The following is a 21,843-nucleotide window of genomic DNA, read 5'->3' as shown; positions in this document are numbered from 1 at the left end:
TTTTTTCCTCTCTTCTTCCATTGCTTTAAATTTGTGCGGTAGGTTTAATCTGGATTGGGATATTATAGGTTACTTCTCGTTGCATAAAAAAAATGAAAGGTGCAAATAACCTTGATCCAGAGTTGACATAATCTTATGAGAGATCATGACTCTTTAACCCAAATCGGTCCCATTGCTAGATTTGACCAAATGAGATTGGAACCTAACCCACATGGCACGAGTCATTCTAACCAAACTTAATACATTTATTGCCATTAATTTTAAATTATTTATTCAATTTTTTAATTGAAAACTTAAAGATTATTTATTTATTAATATTTATAGTCCACTAAGAATACATATTAATTTTTATTTAATAGATACATGATGCTTCCTTCTCATATATAAGATATGAAATTATTCTTTCTTATTTACTGTTATATCTGAATAATTAAAATAAAATAATAATATTTGAAAAATTTATTTTCATACGTCCAACTCTATGCAACATATAGATCTTCGATTAGTTACTATATAATATAATGGAAAGAAATCTTAAAAAATCTTGCCTCGTTAATTTGATCTGGCTTAATCTGATCAACGGATGGCACATTATTCTCGCGATCCGAGTCGGATAAAAAGTTTGAACCGTGCTTGACCTATTTATAACCCTGACCAAAAACCGCTGGATCGGGCTGATTGCTGGTTCGCCAGGACCGAGGAGTTAAGCCGGTCCAGCCACGGATTCCGAACCGTCCCCGAGCAATGATCTGGCTCGTTTACATAAAACGCTCACAAACCCTCAGCGCTTGTCTCCAGTACTCTTCCCCTCCTCGGTCCTCCCTCTTTCTTCCCCTTTCTGGTCGTGCGGACAAATCCGGAGGCAGCGGTGGTGGTAAAAGCGGCGTTTTCAATCGTGAGCGGAGATATAACTTTGAACGGGGTCCTCTCTCCCTCTCGCTCCGCAATCCAATTTCTTTGGAATTTCTCTGTATAATACTATGTATTAATCTGTGTTTAGGACTTGTCCCTCTTTAATGTTTCTGATGTTATATAAGCTGTTCGGTCTCAATTTCTTGCAGAAATTTAACGCCACGGATCCAAATCTTCCACCATGAATGGTTCGGAAGACGGGTACGGATTTCATTGTTCTTTCTGATTTATTTTATTAAGAAAAAATTGCTTTTCGAAGCTTTGTCAACCCTGGAAATCTTGTGTATGATGGATCTTAGAAATATTGTGTTTTAAAGCCCTTTGTTTAGTTTTGATTCGAATTAGAGAAAGTATTATTAAAGTTTGCATTTTTACTATTGGCTGGATTATAACGATGGGGTAATTGCCTCTGGATTGGTAGGTACAAGCCTGGAACGGGTTTTGAAGAGGACACCAAGGACCCTCTTATTGATATCTCTTTGACGGACTCGACGGAGCTTTGGCTCATCCAGTGGCCCATCAACCAAGTATTTTTTTTTTTTTAATATCTAAACGTACTCAATCGTTCATGAATATTGTACAATGTGGGCGGTTGTTCGTTTCTTTGATAACTTGAAGTATTGGATTGATTCTGTTGCTGTAAACAGTTAAAAGCTGCTGATTTCCATGGGAAAGAACTGAAGCTGAAGCTACATCGTGATGGGCAACTTGGTAGCCTTGAGAGTTCATCTGGTGAGATGTTAGGCATATTTGATAATTTGGATGATGAGGTGTGAATAACTGACAACTAAATGATTCAAATCATATTCTATCCGTTCACTTTATTTGCCAGGTTCAAATTATTATTTGATCTATTCACTTTATTTTCCATTTATTGAGTTTATATTCAATTGATGGGTGATAGGCAGTGTGAAGTTCTGAACTTTTTATTGTTTTGTATAGTTTCTCTCTGGACTGATCCGTAAGATCTACAAGCTATTTTTACTGTTGATAATACCTTGGAATTTGTGTAATCACTATGCTAGTATTTGTGGCTTAAAGATACGGGATCACTAAAATATAATGCATGTACTGGGTGCACTAAGAAATTGGTCTTGTATTAATGATTCTGCTCACCATGGCAGGAAAGTCATATGATGTGGTCAGCTTTGCTGCTCAAGAGCCAGATGCTACTGTCTTCCTACCCTCTTCATCAGAATCAAAGTTGGTATGTGCTGATTATTTTTTTATTCTCTTGAGCATCAAACTTTGCTCTTTTTAGTTGATAATCTGTGGCAAAAGATAGATATAAGTCATCCTTGGAGGTTCATCAGCATCTCTTACATCCTAAAAGCAACAGGCCCATTTATTAAGTGTCTTACCCGAACCAATAACCCTTAATATACACATTTGACTGTATAAATTCAGATTCTCCATTTATTATTTCTAGTGCTTTTGGGTGCTGCTACATATTGAACTCCTTGTTTGTCATATGTGTAATGCTCCAGTCATATCTTATATCATCTTTCTTCCTTGTTCAAGCATTTCTAAAGCCATTGTATATATACATGTGCTGAGCTTTTTATTTGACAACTCTTTGACACTTCATTTTCCATTTTTCTTTCCATCATATGGAGTATGTACACTGCATTTCAAGCAGTCTTAATACATGGCTATTTTGTTTTTTCAAGTTTGATGTAAGGGGTTATTTCAATCTTATAACAAATTTAACTTAAAAGAGTTTATTAGTTGTCTTATTAAATATTTGAAACTAGAATGGTATCTCCTTAATTGTCATAGTGAGTTTTTGTTTGCATTGAAGCTTTTTGCAGTTTGCATTATGACTAGAATAGCAATGACTAAAAGTTGCATCTGTTGATTATTTTATCCTCAATTAACATCCTATTGTGCTCTCTCTATTATACTCATTCTTCACCTACCCTTCTATTTTTATGAATCAGCAATTGTAATAATCTTGGATTTGCTTTTTTTTTTTTTGTCCCCTTCATAATTCTTGGACATTTTTTTAAATAACACTTTGGATCTTATTGTTGCTTTCTATAACTTCCATTTCCTCATTGATACATGTGCCAGTGACATGCAACATGAAATTCTTCTCGCCATCAACAAGCTAATTATATCTCCTTTTTCATAGAAGATCCCAAAAAATGAAACTAATCAGATTGTTGGTATCTTGTGGTTACAGTTTTGATTAAGGCCTTATTTCAGTTTGGTATTCTGTAATTTGAGAAAATATGAAATATGAAATGCTTTAAATTTCTCAAGCTCCTTGATTTGTTGAAGTTATTTACTGTTTGTTCTTTAATTAGTTCTAAATGATTTATTGAAAAAGAATACCTGAATCTTAGTCTGCATAAGCTAAAACCTTTTAGAGTGTTATCAATTGGAAAATCTTGCAAGTGATTTTGTATGCATTGGTAGAAAGATAGAACCTCATCAAATGAGACATGAAGTATTGAGCAAGGAGAGTTACTGACAGCATTCTGCTATCAAGGTAATGGAAATTTGAAATGAACCATGGTAATACAAACACTAACAAAATCCTTAACTCTATTGTCATTGTATTCTAATAAAAGAGAAAGAAAAGCCAAAGAATCCGAAGGTCCTGTTCAATGTTAACACCTCCATAAAACAAAACACACACAGAGACACGGACACAAAGAGAGAGAGAGAGAGAGAGAGAGAGAGCAGTGACTAATACTTCGAGCAAATTGGCAAATCTACAACCCATGAACCAACATATTAATGAGTCAAACCTGATCACCTCCTCCCCCACCCCCCCCCCACAAAAAAAAAAAAAAAAAGAAGACAGAGAGCGAAAGAAAAGAATCTCAGTAGAATGCATATATTTCATTAATGATCTTAATGCGGAGGGTGTCACCACGAAGACCAAAGTAAGGATATTTCAATGTGACGATAATGACAAGATTTTGTCTGTATTTATAGTTTTTATATCACAAAATTTCACAGGACCAAAAAGAAAAAGGATCATTCTGTTCTCGTAACTAATTTACAGCAAAGATCGCCTTGTGCACCATGCTTCAAGTGAATTCAAGGGTCTGTTGTACTTGTGACAGTCATGAGCTAGCACAATATGATGTGTACAGTATCGTGATAAGCTGTTGGTCACGTGCTTAGCCACGTACCAAGGCTTGTGGAAAAGAAAATGGGAATGTGCCAGAACACGTCCAGCATGAACTAGTGCACACGATACAAAGATAGGGATCTCTAATTCCTAGCATGAACTTGTCCTGCACGGTACATATGTTATAGACATATAGTATGGATTGGATATTCCTGTTACCTTAATCCATGAGCAAAACCTATTATTAATTGTGATATGTTCATAGATGATATTCAATATTTATAATTCAAAATATTCACCCATCAATCTTCTTGGTAACAAGTTATCTTGCCTTAGTGCTACTCAAAAAAAATTCTCCAAACATCTTTCACTTCCATTAATACTATGCTCCACTTCTGAAGAAAATGCTGATTCCTTGAATTATTTATAGCCCTTATATCATTTCCAAATTTGGTGATCTATAACTATGATATGCTTATGATAAGCTCTGCGGATGCTTAAGTGAGCACTAAAACCCCATTTTGATAACTAGCTGCAGCAGATTAGTTGAACTGCTACTAAGATTTAGTATTGCTGCAGTCTTTGCAAAGCATATGAAACGAAGGATAAGAAGAAAGAAAAGGAAAGGAAGAGGAGAATAAGGTGGAAGGGTAAAAGACAAACACAATGTGGAGGGGTGGAGCTAGGGGTGGCAAGCAGGTCGGGTTGGGTTGGATGAGGGTCGGATCAAATGTAGATCGGGTTAAAAATCATTAATCCAAACCCGACCTGTTTATTAAACAAGTCAAAAATTTAGATCTGAACCTGATCTGTTTATCAAACAAGTAACCGACCTGATTTGCATGACTGCTTATTAAACGGGTTAAACAAGTAGATTTTCAACGTATAAAACAAGTTAAACATATCTTAAATGGGATAAATGTTGAATTAAACATGTTAAATGGATTATCTGACTCAATTTGATCTGAATATTAAATAGGTTAAACGGATCAGATATCAGAAACTCAAATCTGACCTAAATATTAAACAGGTCAAACGGATAGTCCTGTTTATTATTCGAACCCGTTTAGCTTAAATCCGAATCTGCTTGTGGTAGATCGAACACAAGTCAAGTTGACAGGTTGGGTCATATTTTGCCAGCCTTAGGTGGGGAGAAGGAGTGACGTGGGGAGGGAGGGGGAAGTGGGGTTGGAGGGACCCAAATGGAGAAAAAGGAGTAATAGAAAAGGGAGGGATACGGATTGTAAGTTAATTCAACTGAAATAGATCCATAAATGTGGCATTGATCTGTTATTTGAATTGAAAAAACAATTTGTGAAACTGTGAGTAATGCCTATAATTTTAATGCACATGTAGCCATTATAGTTGGTTACGGGCCATATTTGGTTTCTGCTTTGATGCTACCTTCAGCTAATAAGAGGTGAAGTTAGATAACCCTAGCAAGGAGCGAGATTTAACTATCCCTATTGCATTGAGACAAAATACGTGAACATATATCTAAAGGGAGATTTAATGCATTAAGTAGTGTGTTTCTAATTTTTTCAAGGTGGTTATTCAGTTGTCCATAAGCTTTCATGTGATGCAAGGGAAATATAAAGGCTGTATCAAAGTAAAGCCTAGAAGACGAAAGGCAGTGAAAAACTGAGATTGGTAAACATTTTGGGATAGAGAGAAGAAGGTGAGGACAGACAATAAGAGACCGAGACAATGGATCATTTTGGTGCTATTAATCTTGATTCATCCAATGAGCTAATAACAAAGACGACACAATAAAACACAATTAAGAGATGCATTTGCTAACAACAAGGTGGACCAGTACAGTAAACATCCTTCAGTTCCATGATGTCACTTTGAATTCATCCAATTTTATGCTGAAAAGCCCTTGGATAATGTGGCTGGCAGTTCATAAATCCAGTTCCTTGTGATGCTAGTCATTCTTTATTGAAAAGGCATCCATAGAAAACAAAGGAGAACTTGTAGAGCTTGGGGAAACCATAGAAAGGAACAGCAGCTTTATTAAATGCACCATCCTACAAGGTTTCTTTTCTTTCCTTTTTTCGGTAAGAGGGACAAAGAATACCCTTAAAATGATCTTAGCTAGACCTCCAATAGCAAAGTCTCATAAATCAGTTTGCAATAAAAGAGCCAACTCTGGGTGCACAGCAACATCTAAGGCGATATCACAATCAAAATCTCCACTTGCCAGCTAATCTGCAGGGGAATTAGCTTCTCTGAAAACATGATTGGTATCAAAGAAGTCCAAAGGCTCGGAGAGATGGAGGATGCCAAGAAGTATAAGATGTGACATCCTAGAAGAAGACTTCCCATTGATCCAATTAATGACAATGCTAGAGTCATCTTCAAGCAAAAGTCTTCTGCACTGTAAAGTGTACAAACACAACCATAAACCCTTCCCAAGCTGCTTCTACCTCGGTCATAGGAACAGATGCAGCCAATAAGTGCCTAGAACCAGCATAGAGCAGTCAACCACAGTGATATCTAATGACGCACTTAGAAGCATCCAGATTGCCTTTAAGAGAGCTCTCAAAGTTGACCTTCAAAGTATTGGGGGGTATCCAATGAACCTATAAAGGAGTAAAAGAGGAGCTACTAAAGCTGCAGGTGACCCAGTACCCTGAAAGAATGAAGGAACAAACCACTCTCCACATACTCAAGGGCTAGACAAATGGATTGATGGGCAATAAGCCTTGGGTTTGAAGTAGCATGCTGAAACACCCTACAAGATTCCTTTTTTAGGAATAAATCCTTTGATTAAACTGAACAAAAGAATGTTTGGTCATGTATGACCTTTAGTAATCATCTAGATATTGTTAGTTCTAAAATGAATTTTACAGACTCCAAGTACCTATACATCGTTATACCTAAAAGAATCTTAAAACAATATTCTTGTATGTGCACAACTGTTAAAATCCATCCTTTTACTAGAATTGGATTTTTAGATTTAGACACAAATTCTACTCAAAGTGGAACTCCTACTTATGCAAACTAGGTGAGTCACATAAAGTCAAACTCAAATATCACATCATTGGTTCACCATGCAACTGAAATGGACAAACCAAAGCATGCACGGAGGCATCTATCACGGTAAAATGGTGAAAAAATTGACAAATGCTTCATCAGAAACCAACAGTTTGCTAGCATTAGAAGGGTTTGTCAAATCATTTGATATAGCAGATGTTACCAGGTCCATAGGGTTAGTTTTCATGGCTAGTGCTTCTGAAGCTATAGTCCTACTGGCATGCATACTATTTCAACAGCAAGGTGTAGGTAACCTGGAATGCAGGGGTCTGTTGTACATCTAATTCTCTTTTTAGTTTTATCAAAGTACTCTGTCTGGTTGCTGGTGTCTAGTGGGAAATCTTCATACAAAAAGATTCTGTGATGATGTAGCCAATTATTTTGCAAAGGAGGTGCAAGTGATGCCATGTATATGGTTCCCTCAAGAATAATTTCTATTCTATTGGACAGCTATTGGTTTTTTGTAAATTAATTTCCTTTTTTTTACCTTATCATATTAAAAAACACTGGATCTTAGTAAAATTTGTGAATATATGTTAATTAGTCTTCTGGTGGCATTTATTGACAAGAGGAGACAGGGGCATGTATCTTGTTTTGTTGCTTCATTTTCATAATTTTGCACTCCAACCAGGTAATGAGTGCTGGTTTTTATTCATATGTCTAGCATTACCTACTAATTGTATAGAATCCACTGTCATCAAACTAACATATTCCTTAATCTTTTAAATATGTGCTTCAGTGGGGAAGATTTCACGCCGAGTTTGTTTAGTGCGATATCCAGAGGCTAGTGAATTTGAGAAACCTGGGTTCCGTAATCTCAACTTGAGCAGGCAAAGATCTGAGGGTAATGCCTTTAAAGCTAGTTTATTTCCTTCTCGAGTTGCATTTTTGACTCCTATCAAACTTAACAGTGCTGCATGTCATAGACTACCAGACATTCAGACACCACCTTACCTCATGTGGATGTTGGCACACTGCTGTTAGAAAAAAGGAACCTCTGATACTGTGCAGTGTGCACAACTGTTTAGCATCATATGACCTTCAGTCGGCTGAACATGATTTACTCTTATTTCAAGGCACATATGGTCCAAAAGTGCATGCCACAACTTTCGTGTCATACAATTGTTCTTATATTATGTCTCAGGTTCCATGAGGAAGAGCATGTCCCGTTCTGGGAAGTTTGAAAGCACTCGTGATACCTTGACTTCAGTTCATAGCCTTGGACCAAGAAGTGTGGGATTCTTGCGGCATTCCAACAAGAAGAAGAGACGGGAAGATAGCACACCAAATTCAGATATATCTTTGAGGTCTGCAGAACATACTTCTGGTCCAGAAAGCCAGATTACCAATACTTCATTAGGATCGGAGGAATCAAAGAAGAAAAAGAAAAAGAAGATCAAGGTTGAGGAGTAGATATTTGTTGCATAGTGAAGCCCAAGAAATTTTGCAGTCGTTTAAAGTACCATCCTCCAAGTGTTTACAAGTCGGAATTTCTCAACTTCTCAGATATTGCACCTGGCTTTATTTGCATAGCAGTTCAGTTTTGTTTTATTTTTATGTTATTAGTGAGATAGTTTGCTACTAAATCACATCAGAGATTGTCAAATGCCAGTTGTTCTCTTTTAGCAAAGCTAGGACAGGAATCTTCAAGATGTCAAAAACATTTATTATGTTTATCAAATGTTTGTGATGTTTCTTTAAATGACAAATATAAGGGATTTCTTATTGCCTGTTAAATTTGGAGCAAGAGGTCCATATCAGCAGCCCTGATCTGCACTAGTTAAGATGAAAAGCTCGTCGATGCCAATGAAGTTTCACGGTGGTGGGTGAATAATGACTCCCTCTGTGATTGTGCAATTTAACATTGCGCTCCTAAGGCTGCAGATATTGAAACCAACCTGATATAGAAAACTGGTGCTAGGAATAATGGATTCACCACCTGGCAAAGAGAAGTGATGCGACCTTCAGAGGGGTTCGAGGGAGTAGGCAAATCCATTCTGTCGAACGAGATAAAAGTTGCATAGTATTTTATCATATTATATGTGCATTTTTACTTTCATTCCATTTCATCGTACAAACTAGTTTATGATCCCATGCAATGCATGGGAAGAAATCATCTTTATAACAAAAGCACTAGTTATGACTAAATCCAGCCTCTTAAATTCAGTTTCTATTTTTCTTCCACATTAGATGTTATAATAATTTACAATCCTTCTGCACAAACATTTTCAGCACTCCTTGTGACACCATATCCCACTTTCTTGAATTCTATTTTTCGTAAATAATATTTTCTTGAATTCAAAAATCATTTTTGGATTGGATGTTCTTTCTCCTAACCAAATCTTAATAAGTCAAAAAAAAAAAAAAACCCCTAAGCAGCAGAACCCACAATTCTTTTTTTTTTTTTTAATTAATTTTTCTCTTTCTATTTTCATCGTAAAATTGAAGCAACATATATATTAGCCTTGGGCTAACTGTAGCTTAAGACCCCATCAGCCTCAAGAGCTCATCTCAACGATTCTCCGAAGAGCTGTTTTTTCTCGAGCATTTAACTGAACAGATGATGTGCATCAGTGGCCCCACCTTACTTCGCAGAGATCTCACCGCCTTTTGACACCGACCCTCCCCTTCCCAGTTCGCTGGCCGCCGCTGCGACCACCATCACCCACCACTGAAATCGACTCATCGATTGCCGGCGTCGCTACCCCATTAAACGACCCGACTCCACCATTCGAGCCATTTGGTGGGATGAGGTCGCGGGAATGGTGGGGAGGAAGGAGACGCCGGCAGCATTGTAGGAGTTGGTGCCGGAGTTTAGGATGCCCGGCGGGGTTGCGGACGAAGAGGCCAAGAGGCGCTGCCTGCTGAGGATCCTTCTTCCATCATATTTTTTTTAGTCTCAGATAGAAGGCATCATGGAGGACCTCGATCCCGTCGAGCTCAAGCTCGAGCTCCGCGTCGGCATACGACACCCCCCTTGCCCTCACATGCCCGCCGTCAGAGGTCACGTTACCAAGCTGCCGGCCAAGGTAGAATATGGAGACTGCGAGGGAGAGGTAGTCCAGAGCGAAGAAGTCCTGGATCCGGACCCGGATCTGGAGACCGAGGGAGACGTCAATGGCGGTGTGGGGCAGCGGGGAGATGCGGAGGCGGGCGACCTAGAAAGAAGAAGTCGACAAAGGCGATGAGGATGGAGGAGATGAAGAGGGAAGATGTGGAGAGGAAGGAGCTGCAGCAGCGGGAGGGGCCACGGCGGTCCCGGCCGACGGGGTAGGCCGGAAGGAGGACGTATGCAGAAGGCTCGTGGTAGGGGTCTCCGATCTGGGAGGCGGGGATGCCGTAGGCACGGAGGCGGCGGCGGAGGGAGGAGTGGCGCCGCTGGGTTTCCGGTATTCACCATCGTTCTGTCCGTCGGTTCTCCGCGGCTCTCGAAAAAGACAAAATAGAAATCCTTCCTTCGAAGCCTTTTATTGTTCCTCATACAATATTGATTTGAGAAAAATATCACACGCGGCGGACCGAGGCTGATGCCACCGTTTTAATATAGATATAGATTTACTGACCTCATGCAATATTGATTTGAGAAATTTAACATAAAAATATATGTTAGTTGAGTCAAATAATGATCATTTATCCCTTCGACTTCATCCATCCATCCATCCACTCACGATTCTAACTAAATATCGGATAATGGATCAGGGATACGCAAAAAGATATTTATTGCTTTCACTCGCTAAACAAATAAACTTAACTTGGAATCGCTCATATTTTTTTGATAATTTAAGGATCAGCAAGATAGATTGTGAAAATAGAGATAGAGTAGAGAATCTCGCTGACTAACTTTATTTCATCTTTCTCCGGAAACTGGACTATATTTTAGATTGCATTTGGTGATCTAAATTGGATCATCAAGATGATTTAAATAATCAATGATCCTGACCCTCCGTTAATATCACCATGTATGACATACTATATTCTAGCAATTTAATATTTTTATATATCTATGAGTGACCTATTTGATATCAAGATCACGGCTATACAACATAAAACCACCAATAATATACAATAAAAATATAATATATATTTATTTTAGTACATTTCTTATAATATACTTATTAATCATATAAAATATATTATAATAAATATTGATATATTTATTGGTATATTCCATAAAAATATATATACTAGTTCTATAAATTATTAAATCCTATAAAAATATATTAGATATTATTATAAAATTAATATTTTTATCTAGATATATTATTTTTAATAATTATATTTATTTTGATTAGGATAATAAGAAAAATAGAAGGAGTATATTAAATAATTTCATTATATAAGTAGAAAATATAGTAATATATTTCAACTATAATTTAAAATTATCAATGAATAATAATATGATTAATAATATATTATAATGTAATATATATTATAAATAAAATATATAAAGATATATTAATTGTTACTATAGAATTAATATTTTTTTTATTTTTGTTTAGATATATTATTTTTAATAATTATATTTATTTTGATTAGAAAAATAAGAAAAATAAAAAGAGTATATTAAATAATTTCATTATATAGGTAGAAAATAGTATAATATATTTCAACTATGATTTAAAATTATCAATAAATAATAATATGATTAATAATATAATATATATTATAATAAAATATATAATATTAATATTATATATAACAAATTTTTTTAATTGGACTGAGAAGCATTTTTGTCTTTAAATTTTAGTCCAAGATCATTACAATGAGATGATCATGGATACCCAACCTCAAGGACGAATATCCTATCACTAGATTAGGAGGTAATTTGAGATCACTATTACATAGGATCATTGTAGTGTAATTAAATATAGTGACTTCATTATCTTTACTTATATCATCTTTAATCTTGAGATGATCATCTCATATCAAATTATTACACTACGATGATGTCATCACCTCTATCCATATTACCTTTGACTAGGATAATCACTCCATAGCAAACACCTCCTTAAAAATAATAACCGATTAACTTTAGCACAATATTTTAGATTTTTGTTTGGCTGGTTAAACTACTTACTCCTAACCATGATGGCATAACCAGCATCCAAACATGACCTAAATCATCGACTCATAGAATAGGACACTTAAAAGGTCTCTAATACAATCATTAGGCTGAAAAGGTAGTTTAGATGTCACTCCTAACATCACTTCTTAATATTATAGCATCTGCTCCTGTTTCCTAACATCACTTCTCAATAGCAAAATGGTAGTTTAGATTTCATTTTTGTTGCAACATCATTCTCGTTCAATCAGGTATAATGATTGAATGTTGCTTTAGAATTTATTATTATTTTTTTTATCTACCTTTTATTGGATCAGACCAGTACTAGTAAATGATAGCCCGTCCAGCGACGTCTCAACCCTGACAGAATGGCGAAGCATTCCACAAGTTCTGATCTATAGACGGTACCACCACGTAGGAAATGGTTAAAGGAGAAGACAGATGTTTAGTCGTCGAGGTTACTAATTGGATATACAAAATGAGTTCAAATTTTATAAAAAAAATTGATAGCAGGAAGAACGCACAATTGTTCATTTGGAATGGTACAAATTATCTTTTTGAAAAAAAATTATAGAGATAACTCTTCGAATATAGACCATTTATATTTAGACCCCAAAATTTAAAAATGTCAAATAGCCATCAAAACTTCAAATGTGTTGTAATATGGCCCAATCATCTATCTGGATACTAAGAATGAGAAAAAGAACAAAAATACATTTACTCCAAAGAGATTGTCTTTGTTATTCATCTATCCATACAAATCTCAAAGTATTCCATTCTCTATCATCTTTCTGCCTACATAGATATTAAAGCATCCCATCTTTTGTCATTCATTTGCTAAGATAGATCTTAAATTGCTTTGGCTTCAATCATTCATCTGTATACACAAATCTTAAAGAACTTCGTTATATCACATATCCATACATAGATTCCAAAGTGCTTTATTTATGATCCATTTGTTTGTATAGATCTCAAGCATATGTCCTCTATTATCTATTCATCCATACAAATCTTAAAGCACTTCGTTCTCTATCATCTATTTATTTTGCAGATTTTAAAGTACTCTATTCTTGATCATCTATCTGTTTGCATAAATATCAAAGCACTCAATTTTCTATCATTTATGCACTCGCACAAATTTCAAAGTATTTTATTTTCTCTTATCCATCCATCTGCACAGATTTTAAAGTACTTCATTCTTATTATTCATTTGTCTGCACAGATTTCAAGGTACTCTAGCCTTTGTCATTCATCTATTTGCAAAACCTCAAAATAGTTCATCCTTCATTATCCATCCATCTACATAGATCTCAAAACTCTATTATTCACCATCTACACAAATCTAAAAGCATTTCATCTTTTATCGTTCATTTACATATATAGATCTCAAATCACTCGACGTATATTTGCATTAATCGTAAAGCAATCTATTCTATGCATTCATTTATCCGCACCAATCGTGAAGCACTCTGGATCCTAAATTGCTCAATCTTTTGTTATCCATCCACCGCATAGATCTCAAAGAATGAAATCATTCATCCACTAGCACAGATGTTTTTCTTTCAATTTCCACCAAAACAAGACTCTCTTGCTAAGTTACCACGGATGGTAGTCATGGATTTTATAAAAATTAAATTAAGAGATGACTTCATGTGATAATATTTTCTAACAAAAAATAGATGGCTAAAGTCTAAGGATACAATCGACTGAGCTAAATCAAGTAGTTGGAAGCTCGAGTTTGACTCGACTCAAAATACTCGAACTCGACTGAGCTTTAACATCTCAAGTTACTCGACTCGATGAAAAATAATAAAGCTCGAGATCGATTTGGTTCGATTTGAATGTTAATTGAGCCATATTCAAGCTCGAAATGAAGCCTCAATTTACTTATAATATATATAATAATATATATATTATAAATAAAATAATATTATTAAAAAATATATAAATTCGAGTAAGCTCACGAGCTTTCGAGTCGAGTATCCTGCTATTCAAACTCAACTCGAAAAACTATTTGAGTTACGCGAGCTCAATTCAAACTTGATAATCATTAAGTTGACTTGAGCTTGAACTTGAGTCGAGCTCGAGCAGCTTGCGAGCAATTCAATTTGTTTGCACCCTTAGGCTAGACCATATTGCAATCATTTGAAAGTTTGAGGTCTAGTTGACACTTTTAAAATTTTGGAATCTAAATATAAATGATCCAAATCTAGAGAGAAGTTTCTGTGATTTTCCCTCCTATCACATTTGCATAGAATATGGTATGGTGCAGCTAGTTGATCAGGAACCTCATCTCATGTCTCACATTCACATCAATTGCACTCATGTAGATTGAAATTGCACATAGTATTTGAGAATCAAAACAGAGCCTTCATCTTTGCTGGATATCACTCAACTAATGCATTTATCAAATTACAAACCATACACAACACCACATGCATCATAAGGCCGTTCAAAAATTCTTTAAAATCACCTAGCGTTAATCAAACAAAGGGGGTCCGGTTTCCCTCGACCACCACCACGCTTTTGGGGGAAGTAGATATCTCCGAAAGCCCATCTGTCAAAATTGCAGATTCTTTACCCAAAAAAAAAAAAAAAAAAAAAACTGCAGATGTCTGTCATTGTAATGTGGATAAACCTAGCATGGAAAAACCATGGATCCTGAGACCAAACACAGAAAAACCATTGCATTATTAATCCTTCCTGGACTCTTTATGACAACATACCATAATACTCGTACTCTGAAAAAATAATAATAAACTGTCCCTCAAACATTATATGTTTATGTTCTAGTCATTCAGTTGACGATGATACGGTAAACTCCTACAATTATTAATTATTCAGAAAAATAGTTAGTAGTTGAATAATAGATCAGATCAGAAAATAAAGTAACAGACACCAGAATCACAAGGTCTAGAACTAAGTTATTGCGTCCTAGCTTCTGAAAAAAATATTATTGCTTCCTACACAATTCTGTTCCTTTTTGTGATTTTTGTTCTGTTTTTGCCATTTCGCTTTTTCTGCAACTGTAAATTGTAACTTTCCAATGCGACACAGATTTAAGAGCACATTGTAAACTAATAAGAGCACATATTTTTTAAAGTGCATCTTACAAAACAGGTGAATTTACATCTAAATAGAACCAAAACCAACATTATTAAGATCATTTATTAAGGTCACCAACCACAGGGAATGGAAAGGCACCCGGCTAATCACAAATTTACAGGCTGACAAACTTGAGAGAATCGCCCTTCTCTTTCAGGGTGACTAGCAGACTATCAAAACTCTTCTTGAAGGACTCCACGCCCTCCACCTCAAGTTGTGACCCAACCTCAATCCAGTCAATTCCTATCTTCTCAAGCGCACTGTAAATGCCTTCAGCTTCGATACATTTGAGTCAATCGTCCTCGAAACAACGCCATGATCAATGAAGGCTTGCAAAGCCTGGTCTGGCATGGTTGAAACCTGAAATCGAAAATCAATATTAAATACAATAACATAAAACCGGAAATCATTGGTGAAAATTGAATTCAATAACATAAATAAGAAAACGAAATCTGTTAAGCCCCAGATTCTCCTTGGTTGGTGCATAGACCCCAAATACAAAATAACAATGCACCTGCAAGCTGAGATTTTGTTCATAACCAAGAAAAAAAGACTGGTGCAATCAAAACCCTAAAAGAAGGCAAATCTGATAATTAGTCAGCACCTGTGTTACATGGTAATAGTTCACTGTATTGGTCAAAAATTATTTGTTTGGCCACCATATACATAGAGATCAAATGTATCCTCACAAATCATTGCTAATTTTTCGAGAAACTTATTTCCAAATCAATGCTAACTCAGTTTGATCTCCAAAACAGGGAGATCATTGCTGCAATTCTAAGTGCACTCATTGAAATGAAACAGGTTCTGGATTACGGATATGTACCAGAAACAAAATATCAGGTCTAAATACAATACTATTGTGGCGTATAGGTCTGATGAGAGATGAAGAACAGTTTATATAGCTTGTTGGGAAGTAAGTTGCTATTGCTCACCGTATCAGGTCCAATGAGAGGATCTACATATAGAGTGTCAGGATATGCAGGATTCTTCACGCTAGTTGATGCCCACAGCAATCTCTGCTTTTTGGCACCTTTCTTTGCCAAAGCTTCCCATCGGGACCAGAAAATTTCTTTTGATAAAGCTTATATGCCAGCACTGCCTGAGCCACTGCTGCCTGCAGGAATTCAAAAGTTAAGATACAGGCGGTAGGCGTCCCTACAGATTTCCTAGTTAATAGGGATACAAGCAACAGATTTTACCTTTCCACGGAGATCAAGAGCTTCAGGTGTCCCAATCTTTTCAAGCATCTTATCAACAAGGGTGTCAACACGACTGACAAAGAAGGAAGCCACACTTGTAAGCCTAGACAGGTCACTGAGCCCCGAAGATTCAAGACCATCCAAGTAAGCATCAATAACTGCTTCATATCTTTGTAGTGAGAAGATCAACTGTTCATCAGGGACAATAGATCAGTAATATATATGCATCAGATGATTAGCATGTATTGCTCTGGAAGGACATGCAATAAGTATGTCAACAAGTGATTCTAACTGATTAGAAGACAATCCATACAGAAGATTCATTTTGTGTCATTCACAACCACAGACACAAACAGTGAGACTTACATCCAATGACAAAAAATTTGGACTAATGAAAAACAAAGCAAGAGATGGTGCTGGCTTGATCACAGAAACACCCTAGACTACCAAAGGAATACCTTCATATAAATAAGCATAATTTGCAGCATGAGAAAAAGTCATCCAGTTTTATTTCTAACATCAAGGTATAAGTTATATGATCTTGGTTGCCCGAAGCAGAAGCAAGATAACAATAGTACAGGTGGCTATGATATTGTAAATGAGGCTTACAAGCACCATTGCAGGACAATGCCAATTCGAATGAGTGTTTAATTTATCTAACACTTCTTTTTGGAGATAATATCGAAGAAATTTCGACCAGGAAACATAAATTGACATAGAAACAGATTAAGAAGGTTTACCCATCTGGCTAGAATCAGCAAAAATCAGATCAATCAATAAAGACATGCGACAGCGCCAGCTATTGTTTCAAACAACAAAAATAGGAGTACCAGTAGTATGTTATCCCGGTCAAAAATCCCAGCCATAACCAATATCATGGCATCCAGAAATTAAGAGTCTAGCAGATCCATTGTACATGAGGCTTAGAAGCACCATTGCAAGACAACGACAAATTTGACTAAGTGTTTAATTTGACTAACATTTCCTTTTAGGAGATAATATCATGATAATTTCAACTAGGAAACCATGAACTGAGTAAAAAACAGATTGGAAAGGTATACCTGTCTAACCAGAATCAGAAAAAAAAGATCATACAATAAAGATATGTGACAGCACAAGTTATCATTTCAAATAATGCAAATAGGAGCTTCAAGATAGCAGAAGGTACCAGTGGTAGTGTTAACCCCATCAAAAATCCCAGCCATAACCAATACCAATGGTATTCAGAAAGTAATAGTCTAGCAGGTCTAATACCAAGACATGACATATGGAGATGATCTTTCTAATAAAAATTAAAAATCAAGAGAATGCTGTGATATGAAGATCAAAATTCAAGTGACAGGAACTTTTTTTTTTTTTTTTTTGAACATTCTAATCGATGGTAAACATGCAACAAATGTCAAATTGTAACTAGATTGTTTAATAAGAATACAAGTTTGTGTATGCAACTGAACTTACTGTAACATTGACACTTATACCAAGTGAAATAACTTGTTTGATGGAAGGAATGCATTCTGCAGTAGCTGGGATCTTTATGTAGACATTTGGGCGGTCAACCAATCTGTGCAACCATTTTGCGGCTTCAACAGTGCCATTTGTGTCATTTGCAAGTCTAGGAGAGACTTCAACGGATACATATCCATCACCACCATCCGTCTGATCATAAATAGGTTCAAAAAGTCTGCATGCATCTTGAATATCCTTGATCACAAGCTCCCAATAAGCACTTTCTATGTCTTTTCCTTCTGATATAAGCTGTCTATAAAACCCATAAACAAGTGGACTTAATTCATAAAAGTTCAAAATAAACTGCAGAAAAAAAAATTATGTAAATCATAAAGATAAATTGTTATATGTTCATGATGGCATCTCTGTGCTTGATGGTATCTTTTTTCTTGGCCCCCGATAAATCACCAGGAAAAAATGACACTGTTTTAGTTATTTGTTTTAGATGGTAACAAATCTTACTAAATTGACATTTCTTAACCAGCTAGGCTTAAGCACATACTTAAAAAGACAAGGAAAACCTCTATCAAATATCAACTAGCAGATCACAACTATTCCACTAGATCTTGGGGATGTTTTACATAAGAAACTGAACATGGTGGATAATTCATTTAGTAAAAAAAAAAACTCAGTGATAAGAGAACCTGCCTAAGGAAAAAATGAATATATGATAGGCCAACTAAAAAGTTCAATCACCGCTCAAACCCAGAACCAGCAATAAACATTAGGCATGTAATTCTGAGGCTACTGTATGTAGTATTGTTGACATTTTGAGCAGATGAGTTCAGTTCTAAGCAAATCCCACATGTTTAAAGCAGATATATCAACAGCTTGTACCTGAATTGTTCATCATAGGCACTGGATGATGATATTGCTTTCTGGAAAATCTGCAAAAAATGATACTGTTAAACAAATGCCAATGATACAGGCTCAAAATAAAAGTAAAGAATCGATGAGTTTGCAGGTATTCATGGACACCACATCATACACAAGGGAGTATATTACCTATATATTGAAGATGATTCTAAATTCTAGAGAAACAGAAAACCTTTGCATGTATACATAAATTATCATGAGAGAATACCGTTGGGTTACTAGTAACACCTCGGACACCACTTGCAATCAACGGCAGTAAATCTGTTACGGGGCGACAGAGATTATCATACCACGGAGATTGTCCTTGCTTCTCATATAGATCATGGAGGGTTGTTCTCTTATTTGGGGCACCATTTCCATCTTGTTTGGAGCACCTCACTCTGGATTCTCAGAGTAAATAAGAAATAAAGTCAGATTCTACCAAAGAGAAGAAATCTAGATATCACTCAAGCTAGAAAACTATAGCAAAATATGATATATATACAGAAGGAGCCAATCAAAATCTAAATACCGTCAATGATAAAGTTGGTTTTAAAGTTGTGTAAAATCAACTCAAAAAATTATAGCTCAAACCAATTTTCACGCTTCTAGACCCTCATTAACCTCAAAATTTCCATTGTAGGAACATAGCCGCCATTAGCAAAGCTTGTCAAGTCCAAATTACAATTTAGCAATTTAATTCACCTCAACAGTAATTATTTATTTGTAACACTTCTACCCAGCAGAGTGTTTTTTTCAGTTTTCATTTACCATCCTAGCATAAAATATGGGATGAAAAGTTAAGCAACAGCAATCAGATCCACAGACAAGGCATGATTCAAGGCCCTCCTTTTGACTGATAATATTAATACCCACTCCCATTTGCAGTACTGTCAGCCTTGCATTCTATTAACCTACTATCAAGCTTTGCCCAATGCCACTTTACCTACTTTGCCCTGCACCACGTGTCACTGGCATCAGACTTGTCTTGCAAAGCAAGAAAAGATCATTAGATTCCCTAAACATCGGTATCAGAAACTCCTCAAACTGAAAAGTCAGCAAACCATCATACTCATAGACGTTCCAAATCAACCTTAAAAAAGAGTCTCTCAATGAGCTTATTTTATTTTTGAGAGGAAACAAAAAATATTCCACAAACTTGTCACTTGTGATGCAATTATGAAGTCAAAAAGATCCAATTTATCACCTACGGTTTGAGAAGACCATTGCATAAATTGAACTAAATGAAAATCTTTCGATATGTTAAGATCACCAAGCATATCTAAATTCTAATAAATTGTAATGACCAAAACTTATATGTGTGGCTATTTGTTCGTAGTTAGTTATTTTGGATCTTTTCATTTCTTAGATTCAACAGTGTTCCATTGAACTTTCATTCTCTGCAGTCGCACTAGCCTAAATTAGATCAAATGCCTTTAATAAACTCCTCAGATGGTTCCGGACCATAATCAAATTCAATATATGATCCTGTTAATTTGTGAACCCCTTACAAAACTAGAAAGCCGAAAAATCTCCGTCAAACGACTCATTACGGTCAGAATCCATCCCAATGGAAAACTCTCAATTGCACAGCAGGGTTTATATAGGATTCTTAAGCGTAAAATTAGATATATGAACCAATAAAGCATCAACAGACTAATCCAACTCAAGCCAAGCTATCCGACTCTTCGATCAAAGCAGCTTCGAGAGATCAAAATTCTAGCATTAACCTCCGTTCACGATCATCACCCTCGAGAAAATCAAAGGCCAACACTATACGAAGATTCACAATACCAAATCTCACCAAAACTTGCGAATCAATATACATAAACCAGGTCTCATAACTCTCGAAGTGACTCATATCTCAAAAGTCGAAATCTTTGGAGCAGCTTCAATCAGTAAAAAACTAGAGATAGCGAAAGATCGAAGGACGAAGATCATATACCCATAAAGCCAACCGCAAAATCCTCCATCCACAGCTCATTCCAGACGGAAAGGAAAACCAGAATAAAAAATCTAGAACAAGTAAAAGAGAGAAGGATGGGGGAAACTCACACCAAAGAGCTCCTCTCTAGGCGATCTCTTCGAATCGTGAGCCGCGGAGGCGAGATTCCCCTCCGGACCGGAGATCCGGAGTGGAAGTTGACGGAGAGCTTGGGATCGCATAGGAGAGTAGGAGAGGAGTGGGGCGCCCCGGAGGCGGCGAAGCTAGGGTTAGCGAGCTTCGAGATCGAAGCCATGGCGAGCGAGAGAGGAAGAAGAATGGGAGAGGAGTTTAGTGATCTCTAGAGAGAGGATTTGCCTGGTTTTATTCAAACAAAACCCGGAGAGAGGAGGGCCCCGAGATGCCGAAGCGGCCGAGGATTTAAGATGGGAAAGGAATATAATTTGGGTTAGTTGGCATGGAATCAAAATAGGTGGTAATCGTACATGCACCACATGGCCATACATATCTTCAGTCACAGCCGCTCAAAAATATTATTATAAAAATGAACGATCGTGACCGGTGATGTGTGATCATGCGGTGCATGCAATGTAGAAAATAATTTCTATGTAGGATGCAACTGATCCATTTATCGGACAGGCCAGACTCAGCTCTGGGGATAACAGTAATTTTTAGGCTCTAGCTCGGTCCGACTCGATCTTCGACCCTCCTTCTCAGGCCTGAGCCCATTCTATTCTGGGCTAGGTCGCGGGCCTCAGAATTTTTTCTTCAACCAAAGGGGAAGACCGTCCGGACCATGGGTTTTAAGGTTTTTTTTCTCTAACCGAAAAAGAAGGTCGCAAAGGAGGGGAGGGAGAGAGGCAGCGGTGGAGCTGCAGGGTGACGGCAGGAGGAGGCGGTAGGGTGAAGGCGAGACGCCAAGCAAGCTCCGAAGATGAAGAAAATGTTAAGATAGTGCTTATAGAGTTTCGAATGTAGATTAAAAAAATTAACAATATTTTTTAATCTTCTTATTGTAGAAAGAATACTGAAGATTATAATAATAAATAATAAAAATAAAATTAAATTAAAATCAACAAATTTGGAAGCATGTGCAATATTATCCGAAGGCGTATTTCTGGCTTTGTACAGA

General features: G+C 36.4%; 2 protein-coding genes and 1 pseudogene across 2 annotated transcripts; 1 reads left to right on the top strand and 2 right to left on the bottom strand.

The window, feature by feature from the left end:
- The first annotated feature begins 782 nt into the window (after positions 1-782).
- Positions 783-8,498, top strand: LOC105060380 (mediator-associated protein 2). Its single transcript, XM_073262200.1, has 7 exons — positions 783-922; positions 1,062-1,113; positions 1,334-1,439; positions 1,560-1,644; positions 2,037-2,123; positions 7,776-7,880; positions 8,181-8,498. Exons 2-7 carry the CDS (start codon positions 1,094-1,096, stop codon positions 8,447-8,449), a joined length of 672 nt encoding a protein of 223 aa, XP_073118301.1. The 5' UTR covers positions 783-922; positions 1,062-1,093; the 3' UTR covers positions 8,450-8,498.
- Positions 8,499-9,710: 1,212 nt separating this feature from the next.
- Positions 9,711-10,517, bottom strand: LOC105060381 (uncharacterized; annotated as a pseudogene).
- A 4,651-nt stretch (positions 10,518-15,168) lies between these two features.
- LOC105060382 (uncharacterized) lies at positions 15,169-21,135 on the bottom strand. The gene is given in 9 exon segments (XM_010944056.4): positions 15,169-15,485; positions 15,488-15,563; positions 16,139-16,260; positions 16,263-16,320; positions 16,406-16,594; positions 17,864-18,164; positions 18,749-18,798; positions 18,996-19,167; positions 20,822-21,135. Coding segments are annotated over 9 exon segments (1,320 nt in total). The 5' UTR covers positions 21,007-21,135; the 3' UTR covers positions 15,169-15,318.
- Between the last annotated feature and the right edge of the window lie 708 nt (positions 21,136-21,843).

The sequence above is a fragment of the Elaeis guineensis genome, chromosome 1 (genome assembly GCF_000442705.2).
Source record: "Elaeis guineensis isolate ETL-2024a chromosome 1, EG11, whole genome shotgun sequence".
In the NCBI taxonomy this organism is placed as follows: Eukaryota; Viridiplantae; Streptophyta; class Magnoliopsida; order Arecales; family Arecaceae; genus Elaeis; species Elaeis guineensis.
Note: the sequence above shows the minus strand (reverse complement) of the source record. Positions and strands in the feature narration are given on the sequence as shown.